Source organism: Anthonomus grandis, chromosome 11 (assembly GCF_022605725.1).
Source record: "Anthonomus grandis grandis chromosome 11, icAntGran1.3, whole genome shotgun sequence".
Taxonomy (NCBI): Eukaryota; Metazoa; Arthropoda; class Insecta; order Coleoptera; family Curculionidae; genus Anthonomus; species Anthonomus grandis.
Window position 1 is genome coordinate 75,353 of NC_065556.1, and position 16,674 is coordinate 92,026.

The 16,674-nt window shown below is 34.3% G+C and overlaps 1 protein-coding gene across 1 annotated transcript in view; it reads right to left on the reverse strand.

Moving 5' to 3' along the window:
- Positions 1-434: 434 nt before the first annotated feature.
- Positions 435-16,674, reverse strand: part of LOC126742077 (large neutral amino acids transporter small subunit 1) — a 28,114-nt gene continuing 11,874 nt past the window's right edge. Inside the window, exons 2-9 of the mRNA XM_050448615.1 lie at positions 15,876-16,258; positions 4,238-4,484; positions 4,055-4,180; positions 3,909-4,002; positions 3,813-3,857; positions 3,531-3,758; positions 1,163-1,334; positions 435-1,104 (exon numbers count right to left, since the gene is read on the reverse strand). Of these exons, the coding sequence (XP_050304572.1) occupies positions 784-1,104; positions 1,163-1,334; positions 3,531-3,758; positions 3,813-3,857; positions 3,909-4,002; positions 4,055-4,180; positions 4,238-4,484; positions 15,876-16,073 (1,431 nt within the window). The 5' untranslated portion in view covers positions 16,074-16,258 and the 3' untranslated portion in view covers positions 435-783. The remainder of the gene's footprint in view (positions 1,105-1,162; positions 1,335-3,530; positions 3,759-3,812; positions 3,858-3,908; positions 4,003-4,054; positions 4,181-4,237; positions 4,485-15,875; positions 16,259-16,674) is intronic.

Genomic DNA, 16,674 nt, shown 5'->3' on the forward strand with positions numbered 1-16,674 from the left:
TACAATGATGTTTTTTTTACAGCTTTGTAAACATATGTATATGTGAATTAATAAACGTTATTATTTTTATGATTATAAACATTAGATGGAGCCACACACATCATAACTTTTAACCTCGCTATAAATATTTGACAGTGAGAATAATAAAACAATATTTAATTTTACCCAAAAAAAATATGTCTACTTTGACCTTCAAAAAGTAAGCTATTTTCGAAATAATTATTAGCATATTAAAACCACAGGGTCTCATTTGCTCAAGCTTTTTATTATATTATTATTTAAGTTGAGAACCAACTTGTCCTTATCCATCCTCAGATATGTTATTACAGTTTAATTAATAAGACATAACTAGTTAAAAGAACCAGAATTATTAAAACATGGTGAATTTACAATGTAACTTTGTACTTAATCTATAATACATACTTACTATTATTGTCAATTAAGTCCATAAAAGTCAAAAGAAAATTAAAGAATTTCTAAATTGGTTTTGAGCTTCATCACAACCTTGGGCAACAATGTTATAATGAATTATGTATTTTTCATAAATTGCGAATAATAGATTAAATTTTAAATGTATTAAACATGTATGTATTCACACTTTATTATTTTACTAACTAAGTCATTGAAACTATGATACAATATATAGTTGAGCCGGAGAGATTTTATAAATAAATGGCAATAAATTTTCTTTGCATTGTATGTATAATAAAGTATCATAACTTCAATGAACGACTTACTCTAAAAATCATATATACAGACAGACACCTTTTTAAATATTAACATTTAGACATCAGCTTTTTTTGACTTTCCAACGACTACCAACAACTTTTGCAAAAACACAGTAGCAGAACGTTGTGCAGTCCTAAGAAACATTGGTTTACTAGTCCATGCTATACACAAATAATACACTGGCACCGATGATAATATCATAAGAATTCCCATCCCGGTTTCGTAGGGAGTCGCCACCATAGGTACCACAGTTACAAACAAAGTGCACAAAATGTACGCGATTGGCCAAAAAAGATTTACTCTGATTGGGCGATCTAGATCGGGACGTTTCCAACGAAGCCATGGAACGCAGAGGACAGATACTCCAATGCTAAGCTGTAAAAAAAGGGTAGATATTATCTACTAGTGTAATAATATTTTGTTGAAAATTTACCCATGTAGCAAATCCAACATAATTTATAAGTGCATCGATATCGGATACAGTAAGATATAATAGGGATAGAAAAGCCATAGCTAAGACAGAGGGAGCTGGTGTAAGTCTTTGAGCTTGAATCATCGTTAAGATCTCGGGCATTTGGCCAGAACATGCCCCAGCATAAAATAATCTGAAATTAATTTGAATATTTAACTTTATGCACAAAAAATCGAACATATTTAAAAAGAAGAGACGTATTTTCTTAAATCTTCACTAGAGAAGCAAGAATATAATTTATGACTAATTATTAGGTAAAATAAAAGCAGAGCCCTAAAAAGAAATCCTAGAAAAGTTACAAGTAAAACATACAGAGTGTTCATTTGAAAACTTCCCACCACGGATTTATCGAAAACCACTGTTTAAAAAAAAACGCCGAAATACGTCAAAAGGTTTGTCAACTTTCTAACCTAAAATTACTTCACCCCCTTTCACCCTCTGCCTCGCAGGGTCATCCTCTTAAAAATTTTAAATGGCAAGGGGTGTCGAGTAATAGCTTATTTAAAAGGTCTTTCGAAGTCTTTTATTTTGACGTTTAATTTTTTTAAATCGGTCGATTCGTTTTCGAGAAAACTAGAAAAATCTTTGTTTATCTTAATTTGTTCAGGTAGAAAACAAAAACATGAAAATATCAGTTTTTATTTCAAAAAGTGTTTAAAATGTTGTCCGTTTTTGCCCAAACAATGATATAGGCGATGTTCAAATTCCTGACGGACATTTTCAAAAACATGTTGTGGGATATCATGGCAGCTGTCGATGATGCTTTGACGAAGTTCATCCAAGCTTTCAGGTTGGGGAGTAAACACAATAGATTTCAAATGACCCCATAGAAAAAAGTCTAACGGCGTTATATCAGAAGATCTAGCAGGCCATTCGATAGGCCCCCTTCGCCCTATCCATTTATCTGGAAACTCGTCGTCTAGCCATTGCCGAACGGGAAGAACATAGTGAGGAGGAGCGCCGTCTTGCTGGAAATATATTTCAGCCTCATCAAGTATAGGGCTTCCATCATCATCGATTTGGTTTTCAATGGATTCAGTGATAAACGGATTGATAGTATTTTCCAACATATCCAAATAAATGTCTCCCTTTAAATTTCCGTTAATAAATAATGGCCTAATCACTTTATTTCCTAAAATACCTGCCCATACATTAATTTTTTGAGGGTACTGGGTATGTCCTTTAACAAATGCATGAGGATTTTCATTGCTCCAATATCTATAGTTATGCTTATTAACAAATCCATTTAGATAAAATGTGCATTCATCGCTGAAGCAGATATTCTTTACATGAACAGTATTATTATTAATCGCTTCAGTAATTTTTTCACAAAACTCAACTCGCCTACCGAAATCGTCTTCGGTTAACTCTTGCAATATTTTCATTTTAAATAGATGAAATTTATGAAGTTTGGTAACTGTATGAACAGAGCCTAATGAAATACCAGTGGCAGCAACAATTTTGCGTAATGAAGTATAAGAATTTATTCCAAAATGACCCAAAACTTCAACTTTAGCGGCTTTAACCACAATTCGCCGATGATCACGTTTTTTATTTGCAACAGATCCAGTTTCAATAAACTTAGTAACAAGGTCCAAAACATACCTATGCTAAGTTATCTTCTCCGGATGTCTGGCGTTAAACGTGACGGCAGTTTGTCGAGCACATTGATTTTGGGCATCATAAATTAGAATAATTCCCACTCTTTCGGCTAGTGTGTAAACCATTTTGGAAGTAAAATCTTCAATTCAACAAATAAATTTTCACTATTCCAAGACTGTCACAAATGTAACTGACGGCAAAATAAATTCTTTATTTTCCTTAGCAACTATAAATAACTAAGCAGGTATAACAATAAATACAGTTCGCCCAGGATATCTGTGTTGATGAAAAGAATGCGGAATAAAATTCAGGTTGTTATTTAGTTTTTTCCACGTCTAGTCTTCGGAATTGCTGTTTATATTGGTAGTTTCCGTTTTAAATTATAAACGAATTGCAGATTTGGCAAACCCCAACGGGCTACATTTTGAATACTTATTGAAATAAAAACTGATATTTTCATGGTTTTGTTTTCTATCTGAACAAATGAACATCAACAAAGATTTTTCTAATTTTCTCGAAAACAAATCGACCGATTTAAAAAAATCAAACGTCAAAATAAAAGACTTCGAAAGACCTTTTAAATAAGCTATTACTCGATACCCCTTTCCATTTAAAATTTTTAAGGGGATGACCCTGGTTTTCAGATGGAACAGTGGTTTTTGATAAATCCGTTGTGGGAAGTTTTCAAATGAATACCCTGTATAAAAAGCTTATTTTTATATCTTACCTAGAAGAAGTAAGCAAAACGCCATTAACAGCTCCAAAAGTTGACATGGCGACAAAAAACGGGATGCAGAGAGCAAAGGGACCAAATAAGTGGTTAGCAAACGATACAGCCACTGCTTTAGAGTTTAACATTTCAGACGGTGAAAGGGTTGTATAGAATGCTATGTTGGTCAGTACATAGACTACTGTTACCAGTGTGCAGGAGATTGCTATTGCCAGTGGTAAGTTTCTAAGAAAATGTCTACATTTATACAAGGGAATGAACCCCATGTGAAAGTTTTACCTTACTGGATCCTTTAATTCTTCTATAATAAAGTTAAGGTAATTCCTAAAATATTAAAACTTATTTCTGTTTCTCAAGATTTTCATAAATTCTTACCATCCATTGTAGGCGAAGAGACCAGAATAAAAAGACAAGGCCAATGAGGTCACTTCGCTTTTGGTATTGTTAAAGGTAAAATGTGTGTGATGTCCTAAAAATAAGAAAAATAATACAAACCAAATTGCACATATTTTTTATCATACCTTGGGAAAGCTGATAAATTCCAGCAGCAATAATAATGAAAAGGGCTAACAATTTTGCATAGGTAAAAATATCTTGAACCCTTGTGGCCCATTTTACATCATAACAGTTGACAAACGTTAAAATAACTAAAAAGGAAATTCTCTATTAGAACGTACTAATAATAATTTTCATAGTTAACTTACATATGCAACAAACAGCCAACATTCTGGCAGCATTATCAGGTGGTTCGCATTCTACAAACAGAGGTTTCATAACGTATTGGCTAAATGTGAGAGCCACAATTGCCTGGGAACATGGCCTAACGATCATACACTCAATCCAAAGCCGGACGAAAGCTAAAAAGGGTCCAAATGTTTCCATAATATACGCATAGTCTGCGCCGCTTTTTCTAATCATTGTACCCAGTTCTGCGTAGCAATACGCGCCTACCTATAAAAATATTGATAGTTATTGCCATGTCAATTTAGGTTTAAATATGGTAAATAAGATTTAATATAAAAAAGGGTGTTCAGAATTAGGAGCAGATATTTTAAAGGAAAATTTCTACAGGCCTTTTAATCATCGAAAGATATGTTTTCAGGTTGATGATTTTTGAGGTAGATATCTATCCAGGTGGATAAGGATTGATCGAATGTAGATGTGACACGAACAAAGTTTCGTTTTGAGTAGAGCTTGCTAAGAGGATAGAGTGGAACATAGTTATTCCTGGAGAGTTGTCCTTTAATTTTTCTGATTTGGTTCTTCACGTGGCGGGCCCGTGAGAGATTGTGGCTAAAGTTGACTCCTAGGTATTTGTCATGAGTAGACCAGGAGAGCTTGAAGCCTCAAAACTCAAAAAAAGTCGGAGATGCAGATTTCGTATTTGGAGCAGAAGAGGACTTGAGCCTTTCTGGTGTTGACTATTCACTTCCACTGGTCAATGTATCGCTGGAGCAGGAGGACATAGAACTCAAAACGTGAGGCTTAGAATATTGAAAGGATAGAATTAGCATTGTCGTGTAACTAGAGGCAGTGATGCCAAATGCTTGTGTAGAAATGGCAAAAAAAGCACTTTATAATACCATAAAAATTTGTCACTTATTTTGACAGGCAAAAAACAATACTACTTTTCTTCTTTAATAAAATATGAGAAGATACCCGATAAAGAAGTCAATATTCAAAGTTAAATGAATGCACATAACGTATATTAGAGAAAAAAAGAACAACATCGCAACGCCGCTCGTATTGTTTTCACCGATACAAGGAATCTTTACCAGTGCCGGCATCAAAACATATTTACATGTTAAATATTTATCAATAATAGATTATACTTGAAATTATAAACAATATTACCGTTTATGAACTTTTTATGCGATTTTTTAACGTACTTCATTAGAGTAAAAGTATCTTTTAAGAAAATTAAATATTTTATAATTATTATAGACATCTTAATAAATTCTACGTTTATGATTATGGTTCTCTTTTGATCTGAGGTTATGACAGTATCGGTATTTACTTGTGAACACATGTATGAAGCTTGTATGGTGAAAATCGGAATCGTATATCGGCCATCTTGGTTGGCAAAATTGACAGGGAGCTGACAGACAGTTGTTGACATTGACTGGTAGAACATCATTTGTCATTGTCATACCATTTGAGTTTGTTTTTCATTTCAATGAATGCAAGCGTGGGTTGAGTTTGCTATTTGCTTTAAGAATGTTATTTTAAATTCATGACTTTTTTTCTAAAAAGTTCTCTTTCAATATTGGGAGTAATGTTTTAATTGATCTGCAGCAAGCAATTCCAGGTTTCTGGTAAGAAAATCTGATATTATTTATTACTATTATGTTTTTGTATTGTCAATCTTTAGTCTTTAATAAAATCAAATTCAGTTGATTTCAATAAAGAAGTTTCACTTTTCAAGTATTTAATTTTTAACTTGATTATTATAAATACATATTACAAAATGTCTGGCCGATCATTTTCTTTTCCATAATTAAACAGTTGATTAAAATTTTCCAGTAAACATCCTTTATGTAAGAGTATTTATATTTTAAGTAATTTCAAAAAACAGTAAGGAAAGATTTTTTTAAGTTCCTTCAGTGCCCATTACGAAAAAAACATGGAGAGAGATATGCAATTTATGCAAAGTTTTATTAAGACTTTGAGCTATAGAATTTCTTCTGATCAGTTCTCTCCACAAATTTTAATAATGCTAATACTGCTGGCTTTACACTACAATACATATTTATTTTAAAAAAATTTTGTCTTTTTTTCACATGAATCATTTAGTAAATTGATTTATAAGGTTTGCACTGCCCTCAAAAAGGCCCTTTTCTTTATGAGTAACCCTTTTGATTAGGTGCTTTAGATATTACGATTAAATGATAAGATTGTCAGATTAAATGCAATTTGATTTCCCGCGTTAATTTGGCCACGCCTTTCTACCATTTTGATTGGTTCAATTAGGCACGTCAACCTGTCAAGTTAGTTACAACAGTTTCCGTTGCCAAGCGAGAGGACGCTAGCAGATTTGTCAGAAGAATTTCTATCAGTTTGTATGCAACCACCACTTCTCTATATATTTGTGTTCTGTGCTTGTGAAAAGATCGACTTGAATCATCTTTTTTACATGGTGCGGCACAAATGGCACAAGTTCTTACCATCGTAATAGTTTACAAAAACACTAAAATGCTTTTTTTTTTTGCGAAGATGTTATATTTAATAAGAATAAGATATATACAGGGTGGCCAAATAAGCGAGGTAAGCGGTTGTATCTCAGGACCTGTACATCTGGCAACAATGGAATTTTTTTTATTATTATAAAAGTGGCCATGAGAAAATTCTGGAAATTATTTTTAAGTTCCATATTTCACCGCAAGAGGGCGCAACTAAAAATGAAAAAAACGAAACGTCTTGTTTTCCGAAAACTTAAACATTAACCTATACTTTTGATATTATTTTTAGTAAGCCTAGATAATTTGCTATAATTTTGGTTTATGAATTATTGACGTACGAACGATAGTAGGGATGGGGGAAGCTATTGAAAGTGGAATCATTAAAATCGGTGTAAATTCTAAACCACTTATTCCATTTGAGCAATTCAAAATTTATTTGCAAGGTAAATGTAGCTGCTTTAAAAGTTTGATCTCATCACTACCCTATACTTCCTAATAAAGCCGCCAGAGGGCGCAATTTGTAATAATTCCAGTTTTTTTCATTTTGCTCCAAAAATTCAAATTGAATGGTATATTTTTGACATCATATTTAAAAAGTAGATAAAATTTGCAAAAATACTGTGAAAACCGCACCATGATATATTTGCTTGTTTTAAAGTTATAGCGAATTAAATTCTTATAGGCATCGAGTCCAAACTTATGTACCGCCATCTAGCGCGCGGCCTCTAGTTAACGTATAGTAGGCGGCAAAAACAAAAGAAACTTTTAAAAAGGATTGTATGGAAACGTTAAATATTTATTAGACGGCCAGTTTAAATCTGTTTTCAATTTTCTTTGCTCGATTTTTTGTAAAATGCCTTTGACAAATAATGAAGCTCTGGATTTGATTGCGGTTTTCTTTGAGTGCTTTTAAAATGCAGCAATAGCTGAAAGACAGGATGCCCTTCGGTATCCAGATCGCCGCCATTAAGGCAGAAGAATTTTTCCACGGTTGGTACAGCGACTACGCGATACTGGGAGTTTTAGTCGGCCCAAATTTAGAAGGCGTCGCGCTACTAAAAGAACCGAAGAAAACATTATTAATGTGTTGGCCTACGTAGAGTTTAATGGGCATATTGGAACTCGTGCGTTATCTTTAGATTTGGGAATAGCTCGAACTACTGTTCAAAATATACTTAAAGACCACAGGTAATAAATCTTTTTATTATAATTTTCTTCTCGAATATAGGCATTTTTATTTTAAGGCTACACCCTTTCCATATAATCCTACATCAAGCTCTAAACGAACATGATTTTGAAAGTCGAATTGATTTTTGCCAATGGATACTAGCAATGATTCGCGAAAACAGGGATTTTTTGTCACAGATTCTGTGGACCGATGAAGCCACTTTTTGTAGCGATGAGAAAGTCAACAGGTATAATATGCATTATTGGTCGGTTGAAAATCCTCGCTGGATGCGAGAAGTCCAGCACCAAGCTGGAGCGTAAACGTGTGGTGTGGCATTATCGGAATGAAAATTATTGGTCCTTATTTTTTTGATGGCACATTAACCGGTAATGTTTTTTTTGCATTTTTTAACAAATTCCTTGCCTATTTTATTGGAAGTAAGACGGATCATGTATTTCCAATTGGACGGGTGCCCAGCACATTTTTCCCGTTTGGTGCGGCATCATATAAATAATTACTTTCAAGGGCGCTGGATCGGAAGGGGGAGTCTATATCCTTGGCCGGCCAGGTCACCCGATTTAACATGCCTAGACTTTTACTACTAAAAGATATGGTGTACCAAACTCCACCTACAACAAGACAGGATATGGAAAACTGAAGTTGTGGTGCAATAAATGAAATATCAGCTGCTGAAATCGAAACACCAGTTTTTATCCACGCAAAGAAGATTGGAAGCTTGTTTGGAATGTGATGAAAGGCAGTTTGAACACCTATGGAGGCATTAAATACCAAATATGATTGGGTTTAAAATCGGTCTTTTTCAAGACCATAATTTAAATATAAAAAGAAATTCGTTAATTAAATTATTCGCCTTAAGAAAGTCAAATAAACTTCCAGTTATTCTGTGATACATATTAATTTATTCATATTCATTATTAATTTATTATTTATCAATCAATTATTACTATAATAATTTATTAATTATGACAACATCATGGTATTCTAGTTGTGGTAATACTAATTAGAGATTTTTAGGCGGGACACACAAGTTTAGGCTCGGTGCGTAAAAAACTTTAATTCGCTATAACTTTAAAACGAGCAAAGATATCATCGTGCGGTTTTTACAGTACTTTTGCAAATTTTATTTACTTTTTAAATAGAATGTCAAAAATATACCATTCAATTTGAATTTTTAGAGCAAAATGAAAAAAACTGGAATTATAACAAATTGCGCCCTCTGGCGGTTTTATTAGGAACTATAGGGTAGCAATGAGATCAGACTTTTAAAGCAGCTACATTTATCTTGCAAATAAATTTTGAATTGCTCAAATCGAATAAGTGGTTTAGAATTTACACGGATTTTAATGATTCCACTTTCAATAGCTTCCCCCACCCCTACTATCGTTCATACGTCAATAATTCATAAACCAAAATTATAGCAAATTATCTAGGCTTACTAAAAATAATATCAAAAGTATAAGTTAATATTTAAGTTTTCGGAGAAAAAGGCGTTTCTTTTATTTAATTTTTAGTTGCGCCCTCTTGCGGTGAAATACGGAACTTAAAAATAATTTCCAGAATTTTCCCATGGCCACTTTTATACTTTTTTTACAGGTCCTGAGATCCAGCCGCTTACCTCGCTTATTTGGCCACCCGGTATATTTCTACTTTTTATTTTTAAACCAAAATCTAACACCAAAAAGTTAAATTACCATTATTATATGTGTTAATTATAGTTTTATTAATTTCCTTTTTAAAATGTGTGTAAACTTAATAACAGAGAATTGATGAATACGATCGACGTGTATAAGTAAAACATGCCCTTTGCCAGTATACATGTCGAACTGAAACAAAGTTGTTATTTACTAATTTTAGTCTTTCTATGTTCTAAGATGTGATTCAATTATTTTATGGTGTGACCCAAATAAATATTACGAGGTATATTCACAAAGATTATTACAACATCCTAACATTGTGTAAAATCGTAGGAGTCTACGAGGTTAAGTCGATGAGAAAATATTCGGAAAAACTTTTGTCCATGAAGTCTTAAATGAGCAGTAGCTTCTGGTTATTAAAAAGTTCAAGCCTGATTAAAAAAAGATAGCAAAGATCATGTAAATGTACATATGTACTCATATTCTAAATCAGTATAACGATATAAAAGTGATAAAATATTTTGTTTATGGAAGGTGAACAATGGACCTTAAACAATGAAGAGACCATCGAGCTTCTTGTCAAAACTCATTTTCCTGGAGATGGAAATGTTGCCCCCTTATGACGAGGAACCAGAGCAGGAGCCGGATTGGAACCTTGCCAAAAAAAAATTACAAACGAAGCTATAGCTTGGTCAATAGGTGAGTTTAGTCCATATAAGTTTGAAAAACAGGATGTATACCGTCAAGATGAAATAAAACCAATTGGAAGTATTTCCGTCTGAAAATGAAAATATATTGGCTAGGCTCTTTCGGTTTTACAAATAAACCATCATCAGAGTAGCCTTGTCAAAAGGTATACAAAGCGAAAACGGACGAGACATTTACAATATTAACTTGAAAATAAATGAAATTACAATACAATGTTCTCATCCAACTAAGAGTTATGATCCCATACTGATTATCTCAAAACCGAGCAAGAAAGACTATTCTAACAGAATTATACATGAAAAGTCGACGAAAAGGGCACTTCACTCTGTAGTGAGCAAGGCTGAAAAAGCTATAGAGAACAAGGAAGTGGTCCAAAGAAGACCGAACTCATTCTCTTTACTAAAGGTGGAATTTAACAGGTTTTAAACCTCCCACTATGTATCAGACTCGCCTAACATTGGGGCAGCAGTTCAAATACTTGAGAGTTATTTTAGACAACAAACTCACGTTTAAAGCTCACGTAGAGCAGGTAGTAGATAAGCAAAAGCCCTAATATGACAATTACGGTGAACATTAGGTACAAGATGGGATCTAAGACCCCATGTTCTCCAGTGGCTTTATACTGCAGTCATAGGACCAAGGGTCTCATACGGATCTGTGAGATGGTGGCAAACGGTATTAAAGGTTACCGACGCCCAAAAACTGACTAGAATGCAAAGACTGGTCTGTTTGGGAATGACTGGAGCCATGAGAACAACACCTGCGGCATCTCTAAACATTCTTCTTGGGTTACTGGAACTCCCATCCTGGATCGAAAGAGAGGCCATGGCGGTGCATAAGAGGATGAAGGATAGCGAAGAAAGGCGCCATGTTAACTAGGACGCCATATGGCGATCGCTCTCAGGATGTGTAAGAACATACCAATTGTGACATCCAGATGTACTATAGCGAGTGGCAAACTAAGGTTAAAGAAAGGCTTTCGGGTGAAAATTCCGACAAGGGAAGAATGGTACATGAACCAAATCAAGGAGCTTAACACTAACTGGTAGCTAAGATTCCCTCAAGGTAATCCAAAAAGCCAATGTCAGTTCAGCGCTAGTCCAAGGATGCAGAAATCTATTGGAAAGACTGGTAGCATACAAGGAAGTAAGACTGGGGTGGGTCCGAGGACACCAGGGTGTCGAGGGCAATTAACGGGCTAACGAACTAGCAAGACAAAATTCTGTTAGCCCCTTTGAGGCTTCGAGCTATGTTTCCAGCGGGAACTTAATATTTAATATTTGGGTCTGTAAGAAAGAATTGGAGAAGGACAGAAGGATGTAGACAGGCCAAGGAGATGATACCAGATCATGACGGCTCTAAAGTAAGGCGACTCCTAACAAAGAGCTGATAAGGGTTCAAAGACTTGGTGGGAATCATAAATGGGCATAACTGCTTAAACAGGCACCTTCTTAGTATAAGAAAAATTTCACTTTGTACGTTTTACGGTACAAAGGAGGCAATTTCGTACCATATTTTAGGAATTTGCAATAGGTGGAGTCGCCTAAGAAGGAAGCTTTGTGGAGCAACGACACCCCAATGGGAAGATCTGGACTGGGATAGCGTGCAAGCCTTTATTATTTTTTTAAGAGGACGTAGCAACTTAGTGAAAACCGTGCATTAGAAGTAGAGGCGTAAGAGTGGGTGATTCTGGGGTTGGCGAAAAGGAACTTTTAGGCTTACTCGCCGAGCTCTAGCTCCCCACCCTTACTACTACTATTACTATGGAAGAAGCAGGATTTGGTCATGAAGGTCTACTTAATATTCCAAACCTTTATTATTGAAATTATAGACTTCGCCATGCGATAACCGAAATTCAAATTTAATCGATTAATTGGGGCTAAAAATTATAATTTTTTTAATCGTGACATTTATTAAGGATCTTTTTATAATAATTCGATTATGTTTCTAGTTCGCTTTAGGTATAAAATTCAATATGGTTACCGTCAAAGTGGGTGACTTGAAATCAGAGGGTGAAGTGAAAAAATTTACGCGGTCGGACGGATATTTAAGTTCTCACCTAAATGCACGGGAGCACGTTGCATAGGCACTGCCGCGCATTTGACCTTGGGACATGTTTACTTTTATAAGTTACGTTATGAGTACGTTAAGTTTACTTTTTCATAATAACTTTTATAGGCTAAAACGTGTCGCGCCATTCTGAATTAGTGTGCCGTAGCCGTAGGTCAAAGTATCTAATAAAAATTGTTGATTTTGTGAACCTCTAGAACTTTTACTTCTGAGCCATAATGGAATTCAGTCAAAGGTATGAATTTTTAATATTAGATGGAAAAAATAGTTTTTTTGAAGATGTCATCACAGTTTTATTTTAAAAAATTGTTTCACATTTTTTTTAAATTTTTTCAACTTTTGGTTATATTTTTAGGGTGACTTAAAAAATTATGCCACAGAAATATAAGAAGAAAATTGGCGGACAGCGATATGTGAATTATACAAATGACAACCTAGAAAGTGCTCTAGCCGCAATTAGAGATGGGATGTCCTATTCCGAGGCTTCTCAAACATATAACACTCGTTTGGTGACCCTATGGAGGAAGATTAAGAACAAACACCCGAAAAAGTTTAGGGGACATCCTGCTTTAAGTAAAAGAGAAGAAAATGCCATTGTAGCAGCTTTTGTTACGGCGGCAGAATGGGCCTATCCATATGAGAAGGAGGATATAAAATTATTAGTTAAAAACTACTTGGATCGAGCCGGCAAATAGGTGACCAAGTTTTCTAATAACATACCTGGAAAAGATTGGTGCTCGGATTTTCTTACAAGGCATAAAGATGTATTAAAGGTTCGTTTGGCTGAAAATATAAAAAGATCTAGGGCAGGTGTATCAAAAAAAGTTTTATATGAATATTTTGATAAATTGGAAGTTTCTCTCAAAGACGTATCACCAGAGAATTTAATAAACTATGACGAAACAAATTTTGTTGATGATCCCGGACGGCCTAAAGTTGTTATACGAGGAACTATGAAGCACGCAGAGAAAGTTTGTGATTCCACCAAGTCTGCCCACTCAGTCATGTTCTCTGTAACAGCGGCTAGACTTTTGTTACCTCAATACGTTGTCTACAAATCTGAAAATTTGTGGTCCACCTGGACTCAAAGTGGCCCTGAAGGTTGTATTTACAACCGCAGCAAGTCTGGGTGGTTCGATCAAAGTTTGTTTGAGGATTGGTTCCTCAAGATCATTGTTCCTTATTATAGACGTTCAGATGGCCCAAAAGCTATCATTGGGGACAATCTAGCAAGTCATTTGTCCGAGGCTGTAATAAAAAAATGCAAGGAAGAAAATATTAGATTCATTTTCTTACCAGCAAACAGTACTCATTTGACACAACCCCTTAATGTGTCCTGCTTCAGACCAATCAAGATTGCCTGGCTACAGCAGCTAAAAAAATGGAAAATGTCAAATCCAGGTGTGCTACAGAAAGATCATTTTCCTTGAGTTCTGAACAGGAAAATCAAATCGATTGCTCTCACAGTTAGTAAAAATATAAAATCTGGATTTGAGGCTAAAGGTTTATAGCCGCTTAACCGAGAAAAGGTCCTTGTATAAGTCTCAGACGACAATAAGACTGACGCCAATAATAGTGTTACATCATTAGTTGCAGAGTCAGTTACATCTCTTTTTAAGGAATCCAGATTTAAAGAACCGCGAGCCAAACAAATCAACCGTAAGAAATTGGTAGTGGCGCCTGGAGAAAGCGTCACAGATCAAAAGATTTCAAGCTCTTCGGAATCGGAGAAAGGAAATTATAATCGAGCCAAAAGAAGATATGTTGTCTAATAAGGCGTCAGAGGAACTTAAAGATATTGAGCTGCCCTGCTTTGTAAACCCAGTGCAAGAAAAAAAATATATCAACTCGGAGAACTTATAAAAAGTCGAGAAAGCGCAAATCGCTCTAGACAACTTGGTAGAAGGGGACTTCATCTTGGGAGAGTTTACTACACTAAAGAAAAAGCAACAAAAATATCTGGCAAAAGTAATAGAATTAGACCAAAGATTTAAATATTGCTCATTTCTTAGGCCTTCTAGAAAAATCAAAGATGCCTTTGTTTTTCCTCTTAAGCCAGATATTAGTGACATTACTATGGAGCAGGTGATCAGGAAGTTTGAGCGTCCTGAAGAGTTAAGGAGAGGAGCACTAAAATTTATTTTTTAAAAACAATGTTAAATTAGAATAGTGTTTAAGCTATATTTAGTTTATATTTTTTATATAAAATAATGTTTTATAATTGGTACAGCCAAAGAAATTAGTTTTAATTAATTAATTTTGTTTCGGTACACCCTTTAGAGCGGGTGACTTCCATTTTAAACGACTTTAAATCCCATTGTTTAAGACACCCGTATTGCGGGTGACTTGAAATTTTCTGTTTATTTTTTGTTTTTTGAAAACTAAAAGAAATTTGAAAGTTTCTTCCCGATGTATATACTCCCCAAACTTATGTGCAAGTTTTCCATATTTTTTTGCAAACCAATTTTTTATTCTGTGTCTCGTAGAGGGATGAACATGTCAAAATTGTTATCAAGTCACCCGCATTCACGGTACTGCATGACGGCATCCCAACACACTTTTTAATTTAAGTTAAGAAATAGAATCTTATTCCTTAAGTCCCTTGTACACAAGATACCAGTGAAGAACTTCGGGTAAGAACTATTTGACTGCTCTGAAACAAAACGAAAAAAAATTTTAAAAGAGTAAATTTATTTGTAGAATTCGAAGCCACACAACAACCATACTTAAGATATGAGAAAATCAGTCTTTTTAACCTTTAATTCCCAATTTATCTTTTAATACATGTGCTCCTGACTTTGGGCCACTATGTAATAAATTTATCATTAAAGACTCTTGTAATATACCTTGTATTACCTAGTTTTTAAAACACCTTAATGACTGTAATTAATTTAAAATCTAGTAACGCTAAAAACAACCTACACAAAAGTTATCTCGAATATTATGCTTAATAGTTGATAAAATATAATTAGTTGTTCATTATAGTTATTAGTTTCTAGGCAAAAAGTCGAAATTGGTTAGTGTGATAATTCTGCATGCACTTTTACTAGACCATATATGTGAACTAATCCGATTTGAATTTTAATTATTTGGTTTGCGACTCTGGAACTCCTAGTTTATCTATCCTCGTGCTGCTTCTTCCTTCCCTATTTTCTATGAATGAATACGCCCTTGTCATTTCTTCAATATTATGAAATAAGACGAAAAAGAATAAAACTACACAATTTTGTTGCTTTAAACTGACCAAGCTTTACAATTAATGACTTTTCGATGAAAATCTAAGCGGATTTGTTCTATCCATTTATTATTTTCTCGTAGTTGTCTCGTAATAACACACTGCTATAAAATGTGGGTCAAGAACGCATTTATAGGAATGGATTTACTGAAAGGCTTCTAAAAATAAAAGTAAATTCAAATATCAATATAATGATTTCCAGATAATAGCTTTAAGAGTAAATAACATGCCTTTGAACTGACCCCTAAATACCTTTTCAAGGGTAAACGATAAATCAGAAAACAATGAATTATTTATGAAAACTTAAAAAATTTCAAACAATCTTACCATAGAAAAAACCCCAGATATGGTCCATACCAGAAGCGAAGCATTTACACTACCAGTGTATTTCAGCACTCCAGAAGGTGATACAAAAATACCAGATCCAATGATACTACCCACAATCACTGTGATTCCATTCACCAGGGTCATTTTCGGCTTCAAAGTTATTTCTTCATCGAGTTTTTTTTCTTCGTTGTTCTCCATTTTAGTTATTGTTTAAAATAATTATTTTTCCGGGTAGTAAAATACCACGTGCACTCCCGAAAAAGGGGCAAGAAATGGGACTCCCGGTTCTTTTAGTGGCGATCAATACTGGACCATCGTGTGGCGCGTTGTCTCGACGCGAGGACAAAACGGCCTTAGAAGTGCTTTTTGTAATAGTCCAAGAGCTGAGAGGTTAAGGTAAGTATTAGCTATGCAGGAACGTTTTTTCGTTGATGATTAGAATAATTAGCGTTGATATATTATTTGTTGTAAAAATATTCTTTCAATATCTAGCTGTTGTGAAATATTTCGTAGAAAAAAGATTTCCAACTTTTTCGTTAACGAAAAAATTTAACACAAATCGTTATTGGTCAAGAGAGTTCAAATAATTTCATCTATATTTTAAAAAGTATACATCATTTTAAGCTGTAATTATACAGAGTGCGTCAGCAAGGCGTACGGCTAAAATAGCGTTATGGTTAAAAGGTTAACAAAAATCTACAAACTAAAAATAATTTTACATATACAGGGTGCGTCAAAAATATGTACTTTTTTCAACTAGAACATCCTATATTTAATGGCGTTTTGCCTTTGGGGACAA